The sequence below is a fragment of the Dromiciops gliroides genome, chromosome 2 (assembly GCF_019393635.1).
Source record: "Dromiciops gliroides isolate mDroGli1 chromosome 2, mDroGli1.pri, whole genome shotgun sequence".
NCBI classification, from domain to species: domain Eukaryota; kingdom Metazoa; phylum Chordata; class Mammalia; order Microbiotheria; family Microbiotheriidae; genus Dromiciops; species Dromiciops gliroides.
This window is the reverse complement of record NC_057862.1, coordinates 110,678,479-110,704,556: the sequence shown is the minus strand read 5'-3', so window position 1 is coordinate 110,704,556 and position 26,078 is coordinate 110,678,479. Positions and strand designations below refer to the sequence as shown.

At 46.3% G+C, this 26,078-nt stretch overlaps 1 protein-coding gene across 3 annotated transcripts; it reads left to right on the top strand.

Moving 5' to 3' along the window:
• Window positions 1-8,755: 8,755 nt before the first annotated feature.
• PPRC1 (PPARG related coactivator 1) lies at window positions 8,756-25,844 on the top strand. 3 transcript variants are annotated; one of them, XM_043988420.1, is made up of 14 exons: window positions 8,756-8,915; window positions 13,198-13,383; window positions 14,236-14,382; window positions 14,725-14,823; window positions 15,389-17,948; window positions 18,235-18,288; window positions 20,103-20,163; window positions 20,749-20,816; window positions 20,952-21,669; window positions 23,223-23,414; window positions 23,584-23,650; window positions 23,801-23,922; window positions 24,217-24,368; window positions 24,656-25,844. In XM_043988420.1, the coding sequence occupies exons 1-14, from the start codon at window positions 8,757-8,759 to the stop codon at window positions 24,757-24,759; spliced, it is 4,689 nt and encodes a 1,562-aa protein (XP_043844355.1). In that variant the 5' UTR covers window position 8,756; the 3' UTR covers window positions 24,760-25,844. The 3 variants fall into 3 exon arrangements, with proteins under 3 accessions (XP_043844355.1, XP_043844354.1, XP_043844356.1); XM_043988419.1 differs by having other exon boundaries at window positions 20,746-20,816; XM_043988421.1 differs by lacking the exon at window positions 14,725-14,823 and having other exon boundaries at window positions 20,746-20,816.
• Window positions 25,845-26,078: the final 234 nt, after the last annotated feature.

The window sequence follows — 26,078 nt, the reverse complement described above, 5'->3', positions numbered from 1 at the left end:
TCCTCCAGATTATAATGTATTCCAATTGTTATCTGTATAGTCTCCTGAATATGAATGTTTAGGCCCTCTCCCCACTGTTCCCTTCTCCCTGGAGCTCTTCCCTCATAATCTTTCCCAGTGCTTAGAGCTTGACTTGAAAAAAGAGAATGATAAATGTTGGAGAAAAATTGGAATACTGATGCATTGTTGGTGGAGTTGTGAACTGATGCAATCATTCTGGAACTATGCCCAAAGGGCTGTAAAATTGCAATACCACTACTAGGTCTGTATCCCAAAGAGATCATAAAAAAGAGAAAAGGACCCATATGTACAAAAATATTTATAGCTGCTCTTTTTGTGGTGGCAAAGAATTGGAAATTGAGGGGATGCTCATCAATTGGGGTAAGGCTGAACAAGTTGTGGTATATGAATGTAATGGAACACTATTGTGCTATAAGAAATGATGAGTAGCCATTTTTCAGAAAAAAAAAAAACTTGGAAAGACTTACATGAACTTATGCTGAGTGAAATGAGAAGAATCAGTAGAACATTATATAAAGTAACAACAACATTGTGAAACTATGAGAGACTTAGCTTTTCTCAGCTATACAATAATCCAAGACAGTTCCAAAGGACTCATTATGGAAAATGTTCTCCACATCCAGAAAAAAAGAACTGTGGATTCTGAATGCAGATTGAACCATACTGTTTCTACATTTTGGTTTTTTTTCTTTGTTGAGGTTTTTCCCTTTTGTTCTGATTCTTCTTTCACAATATGACTGATGCAGAAATATGTTTAATGTGATCCAATATAACCTATATCAGATTGCTTTCTGTCTTGGGGAGGAGGGAGTGAAGGGAGAGAGAAAAATTTAGAACTCAAAATCCTACAAAAATGAATGTGAAAACTATCTTTACATGTATCGGGGAAAAATACTATTAAGTGCAAAAAATGATCAAATACCAAAAAACCCCACCCCAGACCCCAAACCCCATATGTAACCTAAAGCTTCTCTGATTATCAAGAGTGTGATGATAAAAAAGCTAGAAAGATACTTAAAAAAAAAAAAGAACTTGACTTGGCCATATTCTCCCTTTCTGCCTCCTTTCTGCACACTCCTGACACCTAAGGCTTCCTCTAACACTTCCTCCCTCAGAACTCCTCCACTAGCACTGGATCCTTAACTATCCAAAAGCACCCAAAAGTTTATTGACTGACTGATAGACTCATTGTCTCTTCCCCCTTACTAAAAATTCTTGGTTCTAGTTGGGTGTTGTTCTACTGTTCCCCACTAGTCGAATCAGCAAGTCTCTATCAAGTGCCTATGTGGCTCAAACTGTGTTGTGTTGAGGATATGTAGTTTTTGCTGTCATTTCTTTTTTTCTTTCTTTTTCTTTTCTTTTTTTTTTGGGGGGGGTAGGGTAATGAGGGTTAAGTGACTTGCCCCGGCTCACACAGCTGGTAAGTGTCAAGTGTTTGAGGTCAGATTTGAACTCAGGTCCCCCTGAATTCAGGGCCTGTGCTTTATCCACTGTGCCACCTAGCTGCACCTATTGTTGAGTCATTTCAGTTGTATCCGACTCTTCATGATTTCATTTGGGGTTTTCCTGGCAAAAATACTACAGTATTTTCCATTTCCTTTTTCAAGTCATTTTACAGATGAGAAAACTGAGGCAAGCAGGGTTAAGTGACTTGACCAAGATCAAACAACTAGTAAGTGTCTGAGGCCAGATTTGAACCCAGGAAGATAAATCTTCCTGACTCCAGACCCAGAACTCTATCCATTGTGCCACCTAGGTGCCTTTGTGTTGAAGATATAAAGAAATACAAATGTCCATGCTCTTAAGGAGATCACAATCCAATTGGACAAAACTAGTCTCTCAACTCCCCTGAGGGGAGGAAAGACAAATATCTGTGTCTTAGTACTTTTTGTTTCCTCCATGCACACAGTCGATATTTGTTAATTTTATATTTTTGAATAATGAGGTGTAGTCCCTCCAACTGGACCATGATACCAGTCTCGCCTTTATTTTTTGCGGGCTGGGGTGAGGTAAAGAGGTTAAGTGACTTGCCCAGGGTCACACAGCCAGTGTCAAGTGTCTGAGGCTGGATTTGAATTCAGGTCCTCCTGAATCCAGGGCTGGTGCTTTATCCACTGAGCCACCTAGCTGCCCTGATATGAGTCTCTCAAGAGCCAGCCCCAGTTGGCTCAGTGCTCTCCCTCACTGTGTACACCGCCCACAGCTGAAGCTCAGGAAACATTTGATGAGAATAACAATAATAACAGCTCACATTTATATAGGCTTTAGGGTTAACAAAACACTTTACTTCCATTATCTCATTTGATTTCAGAACATCCCCATGGAGTAGAATCACATAGCTAGTAAGTGTTAAAAGACTAGAAGCTTAATAAATGCTGGTTTATTGATGATTGATTTATCCCCCACCTAGAAAGCTCAATCTTGGGAAATTCTCATTGGTCCAGCAAGATCCCATCAGCCTTGGGACTCCATCTCATCACCACCTTCTGGTCCTTCTGATCTGATCAGAGGGTGGAGCCATAAACTCCAAAACCTTAATTTAAGGTGGGGAGCTCAGCTCAGAACATCTCATTTCTTGGGGCTTCCAAGGGGTACCTTCTCCCCCTCCCCTCCCTCCTTCTTTCTGCTTCCTGTTGTGTGTTATCTCCTATTAGACTGTAAGCTCTTTAATGGCACAGACTTTCTGTTTTCATATTTATATCCCTACAGTGCAAAGTACTTGGGACAGAGTAGGCACTTAATAAATGTTTATTGACTGACTGATAGACTCATTGTCTCTTCCCCCTTACCAAAGTAGTTTCATCACCAGTACTACTAGCGAATCCAGTGCTGGCCCTGGAATCAGGAAGACCCAAGTTCAAATGTGGCCTCAGGCACTTACTTAGCTGTGTGACCCTGGGCAAGTCACTTAACCCTGTTTGCCTCAGTTTCCTCATCTGTAAAATGACCAGGAGAAGGAAATGGCACTCTAGTATCTTTGCCAAGAAAACTCCAAATGGGGTCACAAAGGGTTTGATACAACTAATCACCTAAACATTAATGACACCCTCCAAAGCTTCTCTCTGTAGACAAGAAGTAGGATTGGGGAAGACAAAGATACCAGGAATTGTGTATATATGTTTTGGGGCGGGGTTAGAGTAGCTTATTCTAAAACTAATTCATGCTAACTAGTTTCTAAATTCAGTTGCTTCTCTGTATGCCTAAAGGAGTCTAAATTCCAGCTTTACCTTCCAGAATAATGCTTCACCTTACTAGGTCTGCCCACCCAATTTAACTCAACTTGAGAGACATTGATTAGCGACCTTATAAGGAACAAGCCTGCACTTAGGTCCTAAAAAAACAAAGATAAGTGAGGTTTCTTGCTGAGCAGAGGAAAGTAGTCCAAATATTATTACAGATGAGGAAACTGAGGCTCGAAGAGGTAAGTGGTCTCTCACATTCACTGTCAAAGTCAGGATTGGAACCTCAGTCTCCTGACTTCAAAGTCCAATGTTCTTTCCATTATTCCATGCAGCCTCTCAAATATAAACAAATCCAATTTTTAAATTACATTTATTTATTCAGTTAGAAGTCAGAGTCTGTCCTGTGCTTACCTCAAAGTAGTCAGAGAAAGCCAGAGGATAAAGCGCTTCCAGGACCCATGTTGGGCAGGTAGGTGGCACAGTCAATAAGGTGTTGGGCTTGGAGTCTTCTGAAGACATGAGTTCAAATCCATTATCAGATGCTTACTAACTGTGTGACCCCAGGCAAGTCATTCTACCTCTGTTTGCCTCAATTTCCTCAAATGTAAAATGAGGATAATAGCACCCAGCATTGTTGTAAGCATCTAATGAGATAATATTTGTAAAGTACCTGGCATATAGTAGGTGCTATATAAATTCTAGTTGTTATCATAAGAGCCATGGAAGAATTCAGATTTTGATTTGGAGGAGTCAGGGAGGTAGAAAAAATGGTCTAGGTGGGAAAATAAGAACAAAGATTCTAGGTCCAGAATGAGGGAAGCCGGTTGGGAAGCCAACAGGAGACCAGTCAGGTAGAGAGGAGTGCCAGCAGAGGAGGTACTTTTATGTCAGTCTGTAAGTATTTATCAAGAGCTTACTAAGTACAAGGAACAGTGCTAAGTGTTAGGAATACAAAGAAAAAACAAAAGCATGATCCCTGCCCATAAGGAGCTCACATTCAGATGGGGAAACTATATATAAAAATTGTACCCATAAGACAGATATACTCACTACCCATCCTCCACACTGCCCCTCTTCCCCCCAAATATGATCTAAATAGAAGAATCTCAAAGGCTAGGCTCTAGGAATGGGGACACTTGGGAAAGGACTCCTGCAGAAGATACAATTAAACTGTTTCAAATGAATTCTGGGACTAAGGAGGTAAAGGTGAAGAGGGAGATAGTTTCAGAAAAATCACAGAAGAGTGAGATTGGATCAGTGGGAAATATGAGATTAGACTTTGGAGAACAGTCTTGAATGGAGGTTTCATTCAATTCAAGTCTAGTCAACAAGCATTTGCCAAGTGCCTCTGCATTGTATGTGAGACCTAGGGGAAAAAAGAAAGGCAAAGGTAGTCCATGCCCTCAAAGACTTCACAATCTTTTTTTTTTTTTTTGGTGGGGCGATTGGGGTTAAATGACTTGCCCAGGGTCACACAGCTAGTAAGTGTCAAGTGTCTGAGGCCGGATTTGAACTCAGGTACTCTTGAATCCAGAGCCGGTGCTTTATCCACTGTGCCACCTAGATGCCCCAATACTATTTAAAAAAAAATTTTTTTATGGGGCAATGGGGGTTAAGTGACTTGCCCAGGGTCACACAGCTAGTAAGTGTCAAGTGTCTGAGGCCGGATTTGAACTCAGGTACTCCTGAATCCAGGGCTGGTGCTTTATTCACTGCACCACCTAGCCGCCCCTCTTTTTATTTTTAACATTCATTTTTTAAAAATTTGAGTTCTGAATTCTTCCCTTCCTCTTACTCCTTGGCCAACAATTGAGAAGGCAAGTAATGTAATATCAGTTATACATATGAAATCATGCAAAACAATTCCACATTAGCCATGTTGCAAAATAAAAGCAAGAAGAATTTTTGGGGGGAGGCAGGGCAATGAGGGTTAAGTGACTTGTCCAGGGTCACACAGCTAGTAAGTGTCAACTGTTTGAGGCAGGATTTGAACTCAGGTCCTCCTGAATCCAGGGCCTGTGCCACCTAGCTGCCCCCAAGAAGAATTTTTAAAGTGAAAAAAATATGCTTCAATTTGCACTCAGACTCCATTAATTCTATCTCTGGAGGTAGATAACATTTTTCATAAGTCCTTTTAAATTGTCAGATCATTGTACTGATCAGAACAGCTACCTTATTCACAGTTGATCACTGAACAATATTGCTGTTACTGTGTATAATGTTCCCAGGTTCTGTTCACTTCACTTTGCATCAGTTCATATAAGTCTTCCCAGGTTTTTCTGAAACTATCCCCTTTATCATTTCTTTTCTTTTCTTTTTATTTTTGGGTGAGGCAATTGAGGTCAAGTGACTTGCCCAGGGTCACACAGCTAGTAAGTGTCAAGTGTCTGAGGCCGGATTTGAACTCAGGTTCTCCTGAATCCAGGGCTGGGGCTCTATTCACTGCGCCACCTAGCTGCCCCCCTCATCGTTTCTTATAGCACAATATATGCCATTTTTCAATGTATGGGCATTCCCTTAATTTCCAATTCTTTACCACCACAAAAAGAGTTTCCATAAATATTTTAGTACCTATAGATCCTTTTACTTTTTCTTTGATCTTTGAGATACAGACCTAGTAGTGATAATACTGGGTCAAACAGCATGCACAGTTTTATAGCTTTTTGGGCATAGCTCCAAATTGTTCTCTAAAATAGTTGGAGAAGTTCACAACTCTCCCAAGAGTGCATTGTTGTCCCAATTTTTCCACATCCTTCAGTATTTGTTATTTTCCTTTTTTGGCATAGTCAATCATAGATATGAGGTGGTATTTCAGAATTGTTTTAACTTGTACTTCTCTAATCAATAATGATTTAGCGCATTTTTTTCACATGAATCTAGATAGCTTTGATTTTTTCTTCTGAATACTGCTTGTTCACATCCTTTGACCATTTATCAAATGGGGAATGACTCGCATTTTTATAAATTTGGTTCAGTTTGCTATGTATTTGAGAAATTAGGCCTTTATCAAAGAAAGTTGTAAAAAAAGTTTCCTGCTTTCCTTCTAATATTGGCTGCATTGATTTTCTTTGCGCAAAACCTTGTTCTTATTGTTGTTGTTATTGAGTCATGTTTAACCCTTTGTGACCCCATTTGGAGTTTTCTTGGCAAAGATACTGGAGTGGTTTGCCATTTCCTTCTTTAGCTCATTTTATAGGTGAGGAAACTGGGGCAAACAAGGTTAAGCGACTTGCCCAGGGTCATGCAGCTATTAAATATCTGAGGCCAGATTTGAACTCAGGAAGATGAATCTTCATGACTCTAGCTAGATCCAGCATTCTATCCACTGTGCCACCTAGCTGCCCCAAAACTTTTTTATTTTGGTCCCCAAAACTTTTAAATTTAATGTCATCAAAATCTTCCATTTTATTTCCTGTGATCCTCTCTATTTCTTGTTTGGTCATAAATTCTTCCCTTATCCATAGATCAGAGAAGAAAAATTTTCCATGCTCCCCTAATTTGCTTATTTTTGTTGTTGTTTTGTTTTGTTTTTTGCAGGGCAATGAGGGTTAAGTGACTTGCCCAGGGTCACACAGCTAGTAAGTGTGTCAAGTGTCTGAGGTCGGATTTGAACTCAGGTCCTCCTGAATCCAGGGCTGGTGCTTTATCCACTGCGCCACCTAGCTGCCCCCCCCCAATTTGCTTATGATATCACCCTTTATGTCTAAATCATGTATACAGTTTGACCTTATCTTAGTATAAGATGTGAGATATTGGTCTATACCTAGTTTCTGCCAGACTGCTTAAAGAGCTCACAATCTAATGGGGGAACAACTATATACACACACACACACATATAAATATATAAATAGATATATAGAAAGATATATATATATATATATATATATATATATATATATATATATATATAGAGAGAGAGAGAGAGAGAGAGAGAGAGAGAGAGAGAGATAGGGAGGAAGGACAGGAGAAAGAATCCTTGGCATGAGGAGAGCCAGTGAAAAGGTGGAGATTTGAGAGATAGAGTGTCATGTGCAAAGAGCAAAGAGGCCAATATTATTGAATTTTAGAATAGGTGGAGGGGCACGATATGTAAAAAGACTGGAAAGTTAGGGAGGGAGCAGGTTGTAAAGATCTGGAAAGGTACATTGAGTGGAATTTATCAAGATGGGGAATGACTTGGTCAGAACTGTGCTTTAGGAAAATCACTTTGACATCTGAGTAGAGGATGGACTGAAGTGGGAAGAGACTTGTGTCAAAGAGACCAAGCTGAAGGATACTGCCTAGTCTCAGCAAGAGGACCTGGATCAGGGTGGTGGTAGTTTCAGAGGACAGAAAAGGCTGTATTATATAAGGATAGGAAATAGATTAGATATGGAAGGTGAGAGAAAGGAGTCAGGCTTAACACCTAAGTTTCAGGCCTGGGTGAGTGGAAATAAGGAGGTTCGTCTCAACAGTAATAGAAGAGTTAGAAAGATGGGGGGGAAAGATTAGGAGTTCAGTTTTAGACATATTGTGTTTAAGATGTCTCCAGGTCATACAGTCAGAGATCAAGGGTTTGTTCTTTATCCTGTGGGCAATGAAAAGTCACTGAAAGTTTCTGAGCAGGAGAGTGACCTGAAGAAGCCCTGTTTTGGAAGATGATTGCCTGGAAGATTAATGGGATTGATTAATGGGGTAGGGGTGGATGTTCGAGGCTTAAGGGGATATGTGTGAAGATAACAAGGAAGTTATTGAATTTGGGGCTTCACTGAGAGCCATATTGTCCAGAAGAGGAAGGCAATTCTTCTGCTGACTCCGGTCGGACAAGTTTTAGGAAGGACTGTGACAAGTCCAGTGAACAGTGAACAGGCTGATGAGAAGATTGGAGACTATGTCACACTTGGATCATTTGAAAGAACTGGGGATGTTGAGCTTGGATAAGATGAGTAGGGAGTAGGGACTGATAAATCGTCTTTACATATCTGAAGGGCTGTCAAAGGGAACAATGATTAGATTTATTGTACTCAGCTCCAGCGGTGAGGAGGCAGATTTCACCTCCCCTTAAGGAACAACTTCCTCTTCCTAACAATTGAGGGTGTCCAAAAGCGGCCCAGGATGCCTCATGGGATGGTAGGTCCCCCTTCAATGGAAGTCTTCAAGCAGAAGCCAGATGGCCACCTGTTGGATATACTGTAGAGGTATTCTATTCCCACACGGGACTCTAAGATCCCTTCGAACTCTGAGATTCCATGATCCGAGAGGCGGGGAACGGGGACGATCTGGAGCTAATGGGAAGTCGAGGCGCCCAGATTTTTTTTTTTCTTATAACAAAGCGAGCTCAACACTCACCACTCCTCCGAACCCAGCCACGCAGATGTCTCCTCGCCTGAGCTCAGGAAGAACTACAAACCCCAGAAGTGACTGCGTGCGCCGGCTCAGGGTAGAGGCGGGCTCTCTGCCGGGTTCATTGGGAGTTGTAGTCTCGCTGAGCTTGTTGGGCATTGTAGTTCTTCGCCTCCTCAGCCGGTAGGGCGAGGCGGCGCTGGTGCTTCCGAGCCGCGCTCTGGGGCCAAGATGGCGGCGCGCCGGGGACTGGAAGACGGTGCCGCGCCGCCCCCAGGAGGGGGCCCGGGACCAGGCCCCGGCGGCGGGATGCACGGCGGCAAGCGTGGGTGCTGCAGCAGGATCCCGGCGCCCCCAGGAGCCGCGGAGAGCCCTACGGGCCGGCAGCAGGTGAGAGCCGGGCGGGCGGCCGGGAGGAGGCAGATCGGCACATGCCGGGCGGTGACACGTGGAAGCTCCCAGAGCTGGGGTGGGGAAGGAGGGACAGTGGAGACAGCCGAAGAACGGCATTTGGTAGGAGGGGGCGAACTGGATCCCAATGTATGGATCTGAAAAAGCCACTGTCTTAAAGGAGGGAGTGGGGGGAGGGAAGGTTGGAGGAGCTGCGGACTCCGCTTATCCGGGGCCGGAGCTGGGTCGTTGAGGTTGGACAGGGGAAGGGAGAAGGATGGGGGCCTGGGACAAGGAGCGGGGCGGTAGATTTGGCTACACCGCCCCTTCTCTTCCTCTTTCCATCCTCTGCTGCCCTCCCTCTCCTTGGCTCTTCTGTAGCTCTCCCTCCCCCGCACCCTTTAGGGACTCGAGTCCTGGGCGGCCGGGGTCCTCTTGAAGTGAGACCCCCTTCCCCTTGCCCAGCCCCGATTTTTTTCTTGGCCACGTGGGGGTCTGCGTGTAGAGGGAGGGGTGAACAATTTTCCCGGGAGAACTTGATCCCCGCCCAGCCCTCCCCCTCCTTGTCCTCACTGCAGTCCCCGCATCCACGTGGATTGGGCCCGGCGCGGGGACACCGCCGGGGTGGCCGCAGTCCACGTGGGGCGGGGGATGGGGGGTTGTCCACGTGGCCCCCTGTCCGCTGTCTCCCCCGTCATTCCCCCCGCAGCTCTGTGGCTTATCGGCTGCGGGGGCCGGCGCTGAGGCCATGCTGCCTGGAACTGGGTGTGTCTGGCCCGCAGGTCCCTCCCCTAGACGCCGGCCCTGTATCCCCCTGTGTACCCCTTCCCCCCCCCCCGGGGCTGGGGGCGGGGAAGGGGGGGTACCGCTGTGTGGAGCCGTGGGGCCCGAGAGGCCTCCCCCCCCCCAAATTTATTCTGCTGCATTCCTCTAGCCAGCTGTGAGTGGGAAAGGTTTTTCCAGATGTGATTAAACATTCTGGGCTCCATCCTGCTAAAAAAGGGTTCTCCCGGGCTGGAAGTGTGGGACACCCACTGCCCTTGGCTTAAGGAAGGAACAGAGTTGAGGCTTGATGTCTTCTCTCCAGGTGGGGGTGGTGCAGGGGTGAGTCATAGGCACCTGCGGTGTCTGCTCTGGGATGGGCATGATTCTGAGTGAAGTGACCTCTCTCCCCAGTGGGTGTCAGTTTCAGGGGGTCACAGAGTGAACTTGCCGGACCTCTTCCTCTTCCTCTCCCTTTCTCCCCCTACTAAGAGGCAGCTCTCTGGTCCTCTGGAGGTAAAGGGGGTCTTATTCTTGAGGTGGCAGACTTCACTTTGTACTTGTCTCTCCTTCCCAAACCTCTGGCAGCCCTAAGGGATTTTATAGGAATTTTGGGGTCTTCCTAAGCCAGGAGTTTTCTTGTCTTTCATATCCTTGATCAGTAGGGGTGGCTCTTGCCTTTCCCTTACTGGGAAGGATGGGTTTGTAGTTTTAACCCCTGAGGTACGGTGGAGAAGTGGCTGATCTCAGGTAAGCTCTTTAAGGATAGAGACAATTTTTGTCCTTGTAACCCAGCCTTGTTTTTTGGAGGTTAACGTTAACTTTGAACTGAGGCCCCACAAACTTGGTACCACATAGTTAGGATTTAATGTGACACTGCTTCTTTTCCTATTTCTTCCTTTCCTGGGACATCTTGCTCTTGAAATGAGCTTATCTTGTTGATAGATGCCTTCCCTGCTTTAATGGGAATAGAAGGGAGAGGGATGAAAAATTGGTATCGGGTGGGCCCCTTAGGATCAAATGAACATCAGCTTACTAAATTGTGAGTATGGAGAGGGCAGAACTAATGTTTAATTTTGGTATTTCCTCCCAGTACCTAGAACAGTGTTCTGCTTGTACTATGTGCTTCATCAGTGAAATGGGGAGGGGGTTGATTTAGATTACCAACCCTCTTCTTTGTTTTGAGGAGCCATTGTCATAATAGAAAGTGTCAGAAAATATGGGTTTGAGTCTGCATATTAGCAGTGCCATGGTGGACAAATCAGTGAATTGATGCGTCAGTTTCCTTTTGGGTAGAATGTTGATAACACTTGCATTGCTTACTTCACAGGGTTGTTGTGAAAAGGCTGCTTTGCAAACTTTAAAGCACTTTATAAATGTGAGCTATTATTGGCATTGAGGAGAATGGGTCCAGAAAGTAGTTGAACTGGGTTGGGATAGGCTGTGGCCCAGAGGTATCTAGGATGACCTGAGGGTAAGTGAGTATTTGTGCTGGGAATGGAATCTGCCGGCTGGGGGGCTGTGGCAGAAGTTTTCTGGGTGGTGGTGAGGTACACCTCTAACTCACCCTGGGAGTGTTTGCTGAACCAGCTGAGATCCCAACCTGAGATTCAGCAGGTAGCACTAATTACAGGTTTTTGGAGGGCTGGGAGGAGTTTTAGTACTTAATGCCTGATACTCAACACTATCCTTGTACCTTCCCTTAAGTCCCCATCCCTCATATTCATGCTTTTCTCCCTCCCATTCTAGGGCCACTTAGTCCTCTCCAGTTAGAGAGAGGGAAACACAACTTGTGTGTGGTGGTGGGAAATAGAGGGGGGCTCATGAGGAGGCATGAAACACCCCAGCAGGGAGAATCTGTTCTGGCCTTGGCATCCACTCCTCAAAAGGAACAGCAGAAGATGCCCATCCATTTACCCCATCCTGACTCCCTTAGGAGTGGCCTGTCATGGTCCTCACCCACACCCACAGCAGACCCAGACTGGTGACTCCGACCTAATGAGGCTGACAGGGATTGTATCTGCTCCTTCCCAGGGAAGTTTGGGGTATGTCAAGGCCCCCAACTCCAAACTACACAATGATCTTCCTGCCTTTCTCATGCTTTTTTTGTTTTGTTTTTGTTTTTTGTTTTTTTGTTTTTGTAGGGCAATGAGGGTTAAGTGACTTGCCCAGGGTCACACAGCTAGTTAAGTGTCTGAGACTGGATTTGAACTCAGGTCCTCCTGAATCCAAAGCCAGTGCTTTATCCACTGCGCCACCTAGCTGCCCCCTCTCAGGCTTTTTTGTGACCTCTGGAATCAAGGGGTCATTTCATATGTTAGCTCCCTGAGAGTCAAATCACACAGAGTGATGACATTTTAGAGATGCCAACTTAGTTGACAATACAACTATTATCCCCACTGTACAGGTGAGGAAATTGAAGTTTTGTGAGGGTACAGTAACTTACCAAGGACAGCGTAGGATTGTAGAACCTTTTGCATGTCAAGTCTAGTGTTTTCCCATTAATACCACACCATATGGGGCAGCTAGATGGCGCAGTGGATAGAGCACCGGCCCTGGAATCAGGAGGACCTGAGTTCAAATCCGGTCTCAGACACTTAACACTTACTAGTTGTGTGACCCTGGGCAAGTCACTTAACCCCAATTGCCTCACTAAAAACAAACAAACAAATACCACACCATACCTCTGCTATGTTGTGTTCAGCCCTGTGCTAGAGGTGGGGGGTGGTGGTGGTGATGAGGCCAATAAGAAAGGAATTCCATTAGGAGACAGGATATGAATTGTGAAAAGTTAATATAATATGGGTTAACAGGTTGTTCTGAAATGCACAATGAACATATATTTATAAACATCGGAGGTTTTTGGAGATGGAACGCTTTTAGTCTCTCAGAAAGGTGGTTGGACTTGAATTAGGTCTTGAGGGAATAGAAGGCTTTGGGTTAGATGGTAGGATTGGGAGAGGCTAGAATATTAAAATAACTTCAAGTCACTGGTCCCTCCGCTTTAAGTCCCTCATTGCAACCCATCTTCCACTAGCTATCAGACTAACCTAAATACCATTCTGACCATGTTATGACCCTACCCAGAATCCTTTGTTGGTCCTGCTTTGCCTATAGAATGAAGTTCTAATATCTGAGGCCATTTATGATCTGGGCCCACCTTGGTTCTAGCTTCTAACCCATTCCTTTCTGCTCTAGCTTAATGTTTCCAGTATCTATCCAATGAGCAAGATGCATTTCACCCACCCCTTCTTTTTTTTTTTGGTGAGGCAGTTGGGGTTAAGTGACTTGCCCAGGGTCACACAGCTAGTAAGTGTCAAGTGTCTGAGGCTGGATTTGAACTTAGGTCCTCCTGAATCCAGGCCTGGTGCTCTATCCACTGTGCCACCTAGCTGTCCCCACCCCCTCTTTTACTTTTATCGCTCCATTATTCCCTTCTCCTCATGCCCAGAAGAACAAAAAGACAGTGGCTAGAGGGAGAGATAGGTGGGCTATGGCCAATTATCTTTCTTGTTTCCAGGTTCTTCTGGAGGAGGAGGAAGAGGAGGCTGGCTTCCTCGGCCTGTCCCAACAAGATCTGTTTGACCTGGATGGAGATGATGAAGAAGAGATGTTCCTACAGGATGAGGTCCTGTTGGAGACCATGCAAAGCTATATGGATGCCTCTATCATCTCCATAATTGAAGACTTAAGTGGCATTGGAGAGGTGGGCACTAAAGGGTAGTTTTAGGGACAGGAGGTACTCCAGGTGGAAGGAATTGGCCTACAGTAGGAGAGGGGCCTCTAGGAAGGAGCTTGCTAAGTTTCCAAGTTTCCTTGACTCTAGACTTGAAACTTAAGGTACTCCTCTCATGGTCCTTCTGTGCCTTGGCCATCTGGGTCCAAGATAGAGAGCCCATGTGGGAGTACAGAGGAGGAAGAGGCTGGAACAAAATGTCTTTTGATTTGTGTATTTTGGATATACTACAGAAATGAATCAAACAAATTGAGTTATTTCATATTTGTCTTTGGCAGGAATGGACCTCAGTGCTTAGGAGGGTGGCCTGTTTTTATAGGTGGAGGCAGGAAAAGATCTAGAGAAGGGGTTCCTAATTTCTAGAGTCCATGAACTTGTTTTTAAAAATATTTTGATAACAATTTCCATTTAATTGATTTCCTTTGTAATCCTGTGTATTTTATCTAAAAGCATTATTCTGAGAAGGGTCCCTAGGCTTCACCAGCTTGCCAGATGGGTCAGTGATAGTAAAAAGTTAAGAACCCCAGGTCTAGAGTATATAGTGATTGGTACCAAGTGATAGAGGGATGAGTGTGTGGGTACTAGGAGAAATGACAGGAATAGAACCCAAGAGTCCTTGTTTTTCAGACCCCCATCTGCATCTGTTCTGTAACATTTGTTCGTTTATTCGTTAGTGGGTTGACTTGGGAGCAGGGGAGGTGAATCATTTGGGTGATATGAGTGACTGAATTGGGGATTGTAGTGTATGAGCATTCAGCCTGTGTACCCTCTCAGTAACTAGCTGGTTGTAACCAACTCTGTCCCTTTCTTTCTTGGGAGCAGAGCAAGGTGACCTCAGAGGACCAGAATGAAGTGTCTCTGCTCACAGCCCTCACTGAGATACTTGACAATGCTGACTCGGAGAATCCATCACCCTTTGACACCATTCCAGACTCAGAGTTGCTTGCATCTCCTCGGGAGAGCACCTCGGTCAGTGTTGGGCTGTTAGATATCGGTTGTGTTGCTCCATTGTTAGAATGGATACTAATGGTTGGGATTGTGTATCTAATCTCATTGTGGGCCATTTCATCACAGATTTAGCCCTGTATTCCCGGAGGGTCCTGGTCTCTGAATGTGAGCCAAGTAATATCACTTGATCACTTCATTATCTGTCCTTGGCTGGGATGGACCACAGAAGTGGGGTGGGGTGGGGGGGCATGGAGGCAGCTGTGGAAGCAGAAGAAAACAGGTCTAGAGTGATTGGTTCCCTGGTGACCACCACCTTTAACCCCCTCAGCCAGGGACTGATTGGCTTTCTTTATACCCCTTTAGTTGCACAAACTGCTAGGTTTTTCTCGTGCATCCCCAGAAAGTGATGTGGATGACCAGTGGGGACCCAAGACACACAGTGTGACCCCTACTATTGGCAGGGTGAGTAAAGTGGGTTGGAGGAGCACCCGGGGACCAGTAGGGAATCATTTGGTCAAGTCCCGAAAGTCTAGGAATCTGACTTAATAGAGCTAGAAGGGTTCTTTAAAACTGGCCAGCATCCTTATTTCCAAGAAAGAAATGAGAACTCGGGCAGTGAGAGTGATCCGCCCGAGAGCAGAATCCTGGGGATGGGCAGAGTTTGGAGTAAACTCTCAGGTCTTATAAATCCCAGGTAGTGTCCTTAGAACAAAAGCCTTCCAAGGATAAGTGAACTGAGTCTTCTTTAAAAACCCTTCCAGGGGCAGCTAGGTGGTGCAGTGGATAAAGCATTGGCCCTGGATTCAGGAGTACCTGAGTTCAAATCCGGCCTCAGACACTTGACACTTAACTAGCTGTGTGACCCTGGGCAAGTCAATTAACCCCCATTGCCCCCCCCCCAAAAAAAAACCCCCAACCAACTAACCAAACAAAACTTCCTGTCAGATCTGGGAGATTTCTCCTCAGTTCTGGGGACTTCCCTTTCCCCCCTTCATCTGCCTTGTTCACTTTTCCCCTTCCCATGTAGGTCGAGATGTGTCTCTCTGATTCCTCCTGGGATCTTCCCCCATCCCCCTTCTTGGAGACCTCTTCCCCAAAGATCCCAGGCTGGAAGACACCAAGATCCCGGACTCGGTGGGGTCAGCTTTCCCCACTGCCACGCAGTGACGGAGAGGAGGAAGAAGATGCCAGGCTCAGCAGAGACAGTGTTGCAGCAGTGGGCCCCCGTATAGACAACATTGAAGACTTTCCTATGCATCTGGCTTGCCCCGAGGAGGAAGAGGAGGAGGAGGCTGCCCCAGTTGGAGAGGAAAGCATTTCCTCTCTAAGTGAGCTAGTACGCGCCATGCATCCATACTGTTTGCCAAGTCTCACTGTTTGTTTGGACTCTGGGGATGAGCCTGAGGAACAGACGGAAGAGTTGATGCTGGCTGAAGGGGGTGTAGTTCTGGAGATCCTAGGCCAGGGGTCTATGGCTGGGGAGTCTCTGGAGATTCCAGTGGTCTTGCGCCATTTGCCTTCTCCAGGCCAGCCCATGGAAGAGTTGGAGACTGACTTTACGCAGCAGCTGCTAGAGTCTGACCTGGAAGCTGAGGTTCCCATGCATGAGGAGCAATCGCTTCAGAATGAGCCAACAGTCCCGGGCAATACTGACGGTGGGCAAGAGAAGAAGCTAACATGCCCAGTCCTGCCTAGTGATGGAGTGATGCCAGCATCTATTTGTAACTTCAAAGGACCCTCTCCAGATGTGTCTTCAGATACACAGAAAGCCCAAAGAGGCCATAGGAATAGGAGGAAGAAGACTGAAGTTCTGTTGCCTCCAGAAAAGGTTGGAGACAGGACCTATGTTCGAAAGCTCAGGTCCTCTTCTCGAAACCAATCCACCCCTGATAGCCAGTCCTCAGAACAGGGGGTCTGCAGAGTGGCCCAGTCATCCTGTGGTCAGAGAAAGCCCCGGGCCAGAGGGACTGAACCCAAAATGATGTCGAATCTAGGAAAACCAGACTCAACAGAGCCTGGCGCTGTCCCACTGAGTCCCATTGGACAGACTGGCCTGGCCAAAGAGGAGCCCCAGACTCTGTGCTCAAGCAACGATGAGGTGTCCTTGGCCTCAGGGAATTGTGACCAGTCACAGACCCCAGAGCCAATCCTCAAGGTCACCAGCCCCCAAAGAGAGGGGGTCTCGAGCCCTTTGAAGGCTGAATGTAATGCCAACACTGGGCCCCAGGAAACCAAACCCCGACCTTTGAGCCTGTCAGAGTATTGGCAGCGAAGGCAGCAGCGTCAAGCTGACGAGCAAGTGCCAGAGCCCCAGACCCCAGCTGGAAAGTGGCCCAGCATCCCAGAGACACCTACGGAGCTAGCAGAGCTCCCATGCCTCATTGTCCCCTCCAAGATAGCTGAGCAGCATGGCCTTGAGGTACCTTCAAGGCCCACTGCTCCTGGCATGGCCAGGCAGAGGACAGCCCAGCAGCCAAGCCCCAAGCTGCCTGCAGGTGCCATGCCCTCCAGCTTGGCTTCCCCTGAGACTGACCTCCCATTGCCAGCCAAACATACATCTCTGGTGAGGCAATCTGTGCCCCCAACAATGCCCGTGCCTCCCAAAGTGACTCTTCCCCAGACAATGCCCATGCCTCCAGCTCTGCCACCCACAATGCCACCCCTTCCAGGTGGGCCAGGAATGCCATCCATGGTGCAGCATCCCTCTAGTGGGCAGACAATGCCTGATTTGCTTCTGCCACCCCTCCCCCCACCCTGTCTCCCAAGGCCTCCTGATTCCTATACCCAATTTGCTCCAGTGCCTTCCTGGCCCTGTTACCCCTCTGTGCCACCATCTGTTAACTATCCTTGCTTGCCACCCCCAGTGCCAGGCACATCTAATGCCTATCCAGCACCCACTACCCATGCTGTGCCTTGGGCCCTACCTCCTGCTCCAGTAATAGCTTATGGTTCTGATCATTCTTATGGGCCTATGGGTTGGGGTCCAGGCCCACAACCTCCTTATTGGCCAGCTGTACCCCCCACCCCATTACCACCACCACCACCACCACCACCACCTCCCCTAGCTCAGAGCATTCCACCACCCACCCAGGTTACTGACAGTTTCTCCACTGGGGCCCATGATAGTGTACCTGCCTCCAGTGCATTGTCTGTGGTTCCCCCACCTAACCTTGTGCCAACTTCCCAGGAAGCCCCTCAGGCAGCACCCTCAAGAGCAGAGGTCAAGCAAGGGCCAGCTTCCCAGCAATCCTTGAGGCCCTTGTCCCCTAGACCCAAACCCAGGTTGGCCACCCCAGAAAGCCCAGGTGCCAGAAAGAAAGGGGTTCCTGTTGAGGAGCCCATGCTTCAGCAGGGCGAACCTGTGTCAGAAGATTCAGCCTCTCAGGAGGCCCAGCCTGAAGCCAAGGAGAGTGGGCATAGGGAGCCACCATCAGTCCCTGCAGATGCCACTGTTTCTGTGCCAAAGCAGTGCCAAGTGGCCAAGATGCCTAGTGTCCATCCATCCCGACTTCGGAGACTTAACTTCCTGCCTTCCACACACACCCAGGGTTCTGAGGATGTGGTACAAGCTTTTATCAGTGAGATTGGTGAGTGCCTATGGCACAGGTGGACTCCTGCCTGCCTCAAAGAGTTGGAGAAATCGATTCTCTAGTTGGGGGAGGTCTGCTACTACTGTTAACTCTGGGTTAAGGGAGGTCTAGCTAGTTTATGCTTTCCTTCCATACTAGGTTTCTCACTGGTAGGTTTACCATGGAGAATTCTAAGAGGAAGACGTTTAGGGCCTCTTGGATGAGGTGGTGGCAGTGGGCACTTGTCACTTCCCCAGTAAGTGGTCCTAGTTGGACATATTTTTTCTTCCCTTTCTTGCTGTAGGAATTGAAGCATCTGACCTATCCAGTCTTTTGGAGCAATTTGAGAAGTCTGAAGGTGATCAACAATTCCCTTTTCCTTTTTGGGGAGGGTGGGTAATAGAGTGGGGTGAATTTTTTAGTTTGCCTACATTCATTTTCTTAATTTCTTAAAATTTTTAATTCTTTACGTTCTTAATTTCTTTAAAATATTTATTGGTTTTGTTTTTACATTAACACTTTCATTTCCAAATGTGGGGCTTTCTACTTAACCCTACCCAGAGAACTAGTTCCTATAAAAAATGGGGGGGAGGGAGCAGTTTAGCAAAATATTCATCCTACTCTGACCTTATACCCAGTGTTCTCATACCCATAATTCCTTACTTTTAGAAAAAGGAGAGGCAGATGCATTTCTTCTCTCTTCAGGGGCAAACTTGGTCATTCTTATTACACATCATCCTGGGCTTTTTTTTTGTTTGTTGGGTTGTTGTTTTTTTTGCTATTTAACAATGTAAATTGTTGCCTATACATATAATGTTAACTGGGTTCTGCTTGCCTTCACTTTTCATTAGTCCATGGAAGTTTTTTCATGCTTTTCAGTATTCATTTTTCCCCTCAAAATTTAATTCTGATAATTTTTCTCTAAAGAAAAAAAAAGATTTTATTGGTACTTTTTGTCATTACATCATCTATATTCCCCACTATATCTTTTCCTCCCTTTAAGAACAAATAAAAAAATAGAGGAAAAAGTTTCAAATCTAGGCAACACATTACTCATTTCCAGCATTTTAGTGATGATCCCTATTCATAGTCTCCAAACTCCTGATTTTTATTTTTTGCGGGGAGGCAATCAGGGTTAAGTGATTTGCCCAGGGTCATACAGCTAGTAAGTATCTAAAGGCAGATTTGAACTCAGGTCCTCCTGACTCCAGGACTGGTGCTTTATGCACGACATCATCTAGTTGCCTTTCCAGCCTCTTTAAATGAGAGGTACATTCTTACATCTTTAATTATGGTGGATAACTATTTTACTGGTTCTTCTTATTTTGCTTGCATTGTTCCCAACAAACCTTCCTGTGCTTCCCTTTATCATTATTCAGTGTTTCTAGCAGTGCAATGATTTTCCATTACCTTCACCTACCACAGTTTATTTAACCATTCTCTAATCATTGAATATCTACTTTGTTTCCAATTCTTGTGTAATTCAAAAGTGCTGCTATAAACATTTTTGCGTATGTAGTACCTTTTTTTTATTCTTTGACCTTTGTGGGGCATATGCTTAGTGATCAGATATCTGACTCCAAGGCAGGGGTAAACTGGATTCAGCTCTAACTGACTAGCACACTGATTTGTTACATTTTCGGTGTAAGCACATACACTTGAGAAACTGGCAAAACCCTAAATTCAAGACTTGATTTAATTATTTTGTTAAGTCTGAACTTAAGAAAGTGATGGAGAAAAAGTTCATGCAGATTAAACTTGTGTGCAGTTACTATTATCATTATTTTTCGAGATCTAATTGTCAGACAGTTACACTGCTGGTCGTAGGTTTTGGACGTTTCATTCACTTTCTAAGCATAATTCTAAATTGTTTTCCTGAATGGTTGTCTCAATCCAGAGCTCCATCCATAGTACACCCTGCTGAGAGGTTCAGCCAGCGTTCAGTAATGTGTCCTGGCCCTTTGCTTAGCTATGTCCTGAAACAGATCTAGGCCCTTTCCCTTAGAGGGAGCATTTCAGACAGATACAGAGGGAGGAAAAGCAGTATGGGAGCAGTATAAACTGAGTGTGTTGATTGAAAGCCCAGTCTCTCTCCCTTGAGTATTTTCTGATCTGGAATTCCTGGCCTTTAGCACCCATTTGTGCTATTAATAATGTTTTATTTCTTTACAGTCAAAAAAGAATGTATTCCAGTGGGACCTGCTGCTGATACCTTAGCTATAGGAAACTCAGGGTTAGTATGAAATGGAGTTACCCTACAGAATTTGGTTGCCAGTGACTGTCAGGATGAGCACACATCCCCCCAAGGTAGCCCCTGCTTCTTGGAGTCACAGAGAGGACCTCCTTCTGCTTGGGCTGCCTGAGGAGGGGATGAGGCAACATGAAACCTGGGCTCCCAAATACCCCCATAGCAACTTTTCCTTCCATTTCTCTTAGCTGTTTTATTACTGAAGTCCTTGGCTGGCCTGTCGTTTCCCTGGCAGCTACTTGGGGGAAAAAACATCCCTGACTTATAAACCCTTTCCTTCTCCTCCCAGAGCTTCACTTTGCTCTTCTCTCCACCCAATTCTTCCAGCTTTCCCCAAGAGCAGTCTCCTTTACCTATCTTGTCCATAAGACATACATTTGAAGAGAGGGCTGCTTCCTTCATTTCCCAAGGGTCCCAGAAAAGAAGCAACCCATTCCACAAAGAGTTGGTGACAGAAGGAATGGTAGAGATATCGTGTGCATCTTTACCCCACTTGTAGCTGGAGCAGTTAGTTTGAGGGGGCCACAGATGGAATGAGGCTTTAGCTAGGTTCTCATCTCTTCCTAGCAGGGTTGACAACTCCCAGGAAAAGCGACCTCTTGACCGGTTACAAGCCCCAGAGCTGGCCAACGTAGCAGGTATGCATAATGGGAGGGAGGGGAGCATCCAATCCCCAGATTTGGGGTTGAAGCACTTGGTGCTAGGTAATCATGCTGGATGTGTTATTAAATTATTTGGGGAATGGGATCATTTATATTTTGTTTCTCTTGCAGGCCTGACCCCTCCTGCCACTCCACCTCATCAGCTCTGGAAACCTCTGGCTGCAGTCTCATTACTGGCCAAGCCAGGATCCCCTGATTCTCCTACCCAAGATGGAGTGCAGAAGCAAGTGGGAAACGTGGAGGCCAAACGTCCAGCTGCAGCTCGGCTCCGAGGACGGGTCCCAGGACCTAGCCCAGTTCATGTGGGCTCTGGGGACCATGACTATTGCATCCTAAGCCCTACGGTGGCCTCAGGGCCTGAGTTGGGATCCCGCTGGAATGTCAAAAGACATCAAGATATTACCATCAAACCTATCCTTTCCCTGGGCCCTTCAGCTGCCTTGCCAGTGAGCCCAGCCACATGCCAGAAACAGCAGCTGGACCATAGGACTAGTGAAGAACTGGAAGCAACCCCTCCAGCCCCATCCTCTACCCCTGCCCAGCACCCTTCTGTGCTGCTGTCCCCAGAGGCTTCACCCGGCCGGAATGATGACACTAGGATTCCCCCTGGACCTTTGGCCAAGCAGCCAGTACGCTGCTATCAGAAGGCCATTGCTTCAGCTAGCCCCCCAGGCCGTGGCTGGCAGGGCTGCAGCAGCCGCTCATGCTCCAATGGGGCCAGTGAGGCATCTTCCTCCTCCTCCTCTTCATCCTCCTCCAGATCCAGGTCTCGGTCCCGTTCCCGTTCTCGCTCTAGGTCCATCTCCCCACCACCCAAGAGGTGGCGCAGGTGAGCTTGGTTAAGTTCCTCCAACTTCTGGAGGAGCACTGGGTATAGGATCACTTTTGGTCAAGTCAAATCAACAAGCACTTAAGTGCTTACTGTGTGTCAGGCACTGTGAAAATAAATATTGGGGGTACAAAGAAAAACGAAAACAGTCCATGCCCTCAAAGAGCTTACGTTCCAATAGGGGAGAGAACATGCACAGAACTATGTCTATACAGTATATATAAATTGGAGGTCATGTCAGGGAAGAAGGCGTTAGCATGGGGCGGGGGGGGGGGGGGGGTGGCTGGGAAAGGCTTCTCAGAGAAAGTAGGATTTGTGCTCAGTCTTGAAGGCAAGAGGTAGCAGGTAGGAAGGAGGAGACCCTTCCAGTCTGGAGGTGGAGTGTTGTATGCAAGGAACAGCCAGGAGGCTGCTGTTCTGGATTGTCAAGTACATGGAGATGAGTAAAGTGTAAGTGGACTGGAAAGGTAGGAAGGGGCCCGACGGTGAAGGGCTTTGAAAGCCAAGCAGAGCTATTCCTCTTTGATCCAGTGTGTGTTTTTTTTGTTTCTTTTTTTGTGAGGCAATGAGGATTAAGTGACTTGCCCAGGGTCACACAGCTATTGTCAAGTGTCTGAGGCCAGATTCGAACTTAGGTCCTCCTGACTTCAGGGCTGGTGCTCTATCCACTGTGCCACCTAGCTGCCCCAATCCAAGAGTTTTGAGGATTGGAGGGATGTGGGTCAGACCTGTCCTTTTGTAAGAAGATCATTTGGCAGCTTTGTGGAGAATAGACTTGAATGGCAAAATACTTGAGGCAGAAAGAGGCCCAGCAGCAGGCTACTGCAATATAGGCCAGGTGGAAGAAGAGGACCTGCATCAGGCTACTGGCAGAGGAGAAGGGGAGGTGTCACCGTACTCATATGTAACCTGATCTGAGAGGGTCGAGAAAGTTAGGTCGTCCTGCCAGCCCATGTTTAGGAAATGCCTCCTGGGACTGGAGGCATTGAATAGCAGGCAGGTCTCAGGCTCTGAGCAGCCATAGCTGGCTGTCACAAGGCTGCAGTTGGAGTCAGTAAGCATTTTTAACTAGTACTGGGCTGCTGGGAACTGCCTCCTTCTATGGACAAGTCTGGTAGAAATGCCTTCAAGCTGCAACTGCCTTTTTGATTTCTCTGTTAGCTTTATCTTGATTGAGCATTAGAAGAAGCTTTGGGTTTTCTTTCATTTGCCCCTCAGAGCAGCCCTGAGCGAGGAGCAGTTTGGAGATTGGAACCAAAATGGAAGGGGGGGGGAGTGTATCCCCTGGTAAAATGGGAACTTCTTGAAAATAGGGACTTTCTTTTTTCCTTTGTATCCATACCTACTAACAAAGTACCTACCTGCTACAATGGGCACTTAGTGAATGATTGGCCTGGGGGAAATAGAGGCAAGAGTCTGGGATAGAACACAGGCCTCTGATGTTTCATCTAGGTTTTTGCCCATCCACTGAGGCAAAGGGTGGGTTGGGGATGTCTCAGGGAAAGGACAAGTATGAAAGGTTAGTTGAAGGTATGGTCTTCTTGTGCTCCCAGGTACAGGTCCCATTGTTCCCGTAGCACCCGATCGTCTTCTAGGTCCAGCTGTGATTCCTGGGGACGTTCTCGGCGGCGATCTTCCTCCTCGTCGTCTTCCACATCTTCTTCCTCATCTTCTTCCTCCTCATCCAGTTCTCGGAGCCGGTCTCGTTCTCCATCCCCCCGTAGGAGGAGTAATCGGAGGAGGAGGTGAGTTGAGTATATATATATAGGTTGGACAAGTAGAGTCTTTGGAGCAGTGAGACCAGAGGGGTGATGAGGTCTTGGGTCTGGGTCTGGGATAAAAAGAACTGCCATAGACAGTATGGTTCCCCTTGGTCCCTGGCCTGCCTTAGCCTGCAATTGCTCTCCTGCTCAGGTACGACTGCTATGATTCCCAGGACCACTACCAAAGGCAGAAAATTCTTCAGAAGGAACGTGCAATAGTGAGTTACGGGTAATGGGGTGGGGAGAAAGGTATCTTTTGAACTTGTAATTAAAGAATAGTGTACTACCCTCCACTTAAAGGGTGTAGGGGGAAAAGAGGTCCTGGCTTCCCTCTTTACTTTCCCCTGTGCCCATCTACCTAAATCCAGGAGGAAAGGAGGGTGGTCTTCATTGGGAAGATTCCAGGCTGCATGACTCGGTCAGAGTTGAAACACCGGTTTTCAGTCTTTGGAGAGATTGAAGAATGTACCATCCACTTCCGCTTTGAAGGGTAAGTATTGGTTCTGGAGAAGAGGAAGACATCCCCTCCCCTCCCCACCCCACCACCCAAAGCCCACTTCCAGCTCCTTTCATGCAGTATAGGAGGCAATTGCATTTCTAACATTCCTGTGTCTTTAGGACTTATAACTGATGGCAACATGAGGATAATACCTCCCACTCATTATTTGAAGAGTTTAGCAAGCAGATCATTTCTGATCCTTGGGATGATGAGTTCCAGGTTGGGCAGGTAGTCCCTTAGGATCTTCCATATACCCTCTTTTATCCCCTCTTCCTCCTTCTTAAGTGACAACTACGGCTTTGTCACCTACCGATATGCTGAAGAGGCATTCGCAGCCATCGAGAGTGGTCACAAGCTTCGGAGGGCCGGCGAGCAGCCCTTTGACCTTTGTTTTGGGGGCCGAAGGCAGTTCTGCAAAAGGAACTATGCAGATTTGGGTGAGTGGTATTCTAATGGCCTAAGAACTGGGGACCCAGGGTGGTTGTGGTTAGGACTTTTGAGGCATTTACAAACCATAACCCCATTCATCCTTTGAGGGTAACTGAAGTCTAAAGAAACAGGGGATAGACTTGAGATCTCTTTACCCATGACCCGGGGCTCTCTGCTGTCTACTTTTGGAGGGTGGGATGGGTGTGGTTGTCTGGATCCCTTGATGCTTATGGGGGGGGAGTCAGTCATTCTTCAAGCTTGCCCCCAGGATCAGTCTTTCCCTCTGCATTTGTAGACTCCAACTGGGAGGAGTTTGACCCTGCCCCTGTGAAGAGCAAATTTGATTCAGTCGACTTTGACACATTACTAAAACAGGCCCAGAAGAACCTTCGGAGGTAACCCTGGGCCTCCAGCCCCTGTCCCTCCAGAGGTCCCTCCCCCTTGCCCCTCTGGAGCACCCTTTGCTTCTGGATGAGGAGGGAAGAGCTGCTAGTGAGATGGCTGTTTTATAAAGAAAATGGAAAAATAAGTGAAATTTTAAAAAAAGTAAAATGAGATTTTTCTAAAAAAAAAAGTTTTGTTTTTATAAAAAGTATTTAACAAAATTTGCATTCCTTGTGAAATGGGTGGTGCCTACTGCATGGGCTCCTCATTTGGGGAAGGTCTAAATCACTATGCAGATCAATAAACAAAAGAAAGTAAAATCTCTATTGTGTTGCTACATATTTCCATACCCAAAGATCCTGGGTGCTTCCTGTCTTGCCAGTGCACCTTATCATGCTTCTGAGTACTAGGCCCTTTTCTCCAGGGACTTAAGGAAAATCTTTGGCTTACCCTTGGCCACGTGTACTAGCCTACTTTCATTGCTGCCTGCCCTTGTGGAAACAAGTCACTGGACATAACTCTGGATAGGCATTTTTGGCTGTCAATAAGCTTCTAAGGAAGGACCAGGTGAACAAGACCAGTTTGGGAAGTGTGGAGGGTTGTTATTGAATCTTTTTTGAACCTTGTGAGAGCTTGAGGATAAGAGTTTCCTTCTTTTGGGATATGATCACATGCTAGGAAGTAAGTCACTAGTTTCTTTGGTGTCATTTTATATCCAAGAGAGGAGTGGGGTAATGTCATTGAGTTTTCCCCCCTTACCCATAGTCTCTAAAGCCTTGGATTTGAAATCAGGGTCAGAATCCTGCTTCAAACATTCTTTACCACAGTGATGTGGTCCTGGGCAGGTTAAATCACTTTATTTGGGTTCTATTTCCTCATCTGGAAAACTAGTTATATCTATTAGCATGGAGGTGGAAGTATAGGTAGGGCCCGGTTAGATCAAAGCAATGAATGTAATGTTTTTTACACACCTCAAGGAGCTATACTCAAGTTGTTACCTTGGCTTTAAAGCCCAATGGACCAAAAGGGCCTTTGAAACAAAAATTAAAAATTAAATGGAAACTAATTTAATTCTAAAGGCTATAGAAAACAATTTCATTAAAGATAAAAAGGGGGGGCGGCTAGGTGGCACAGTTGGATAAAGCACCGGCCCTGGATTCAGGAGTACCTGAGTTCCAAATCTGGCCTCAGACACTTGACACTTACTAGCTGTGTGACCCTGGGCAAGTCACTTAACCCTCATTGCCCTGCAAAAAAAAAAAAAAAACAACAAAAAAAAAATAAAAAGAGCAATGAGAGAGCCTACCAAAATCTGTATAATAGTCAAAACAGTT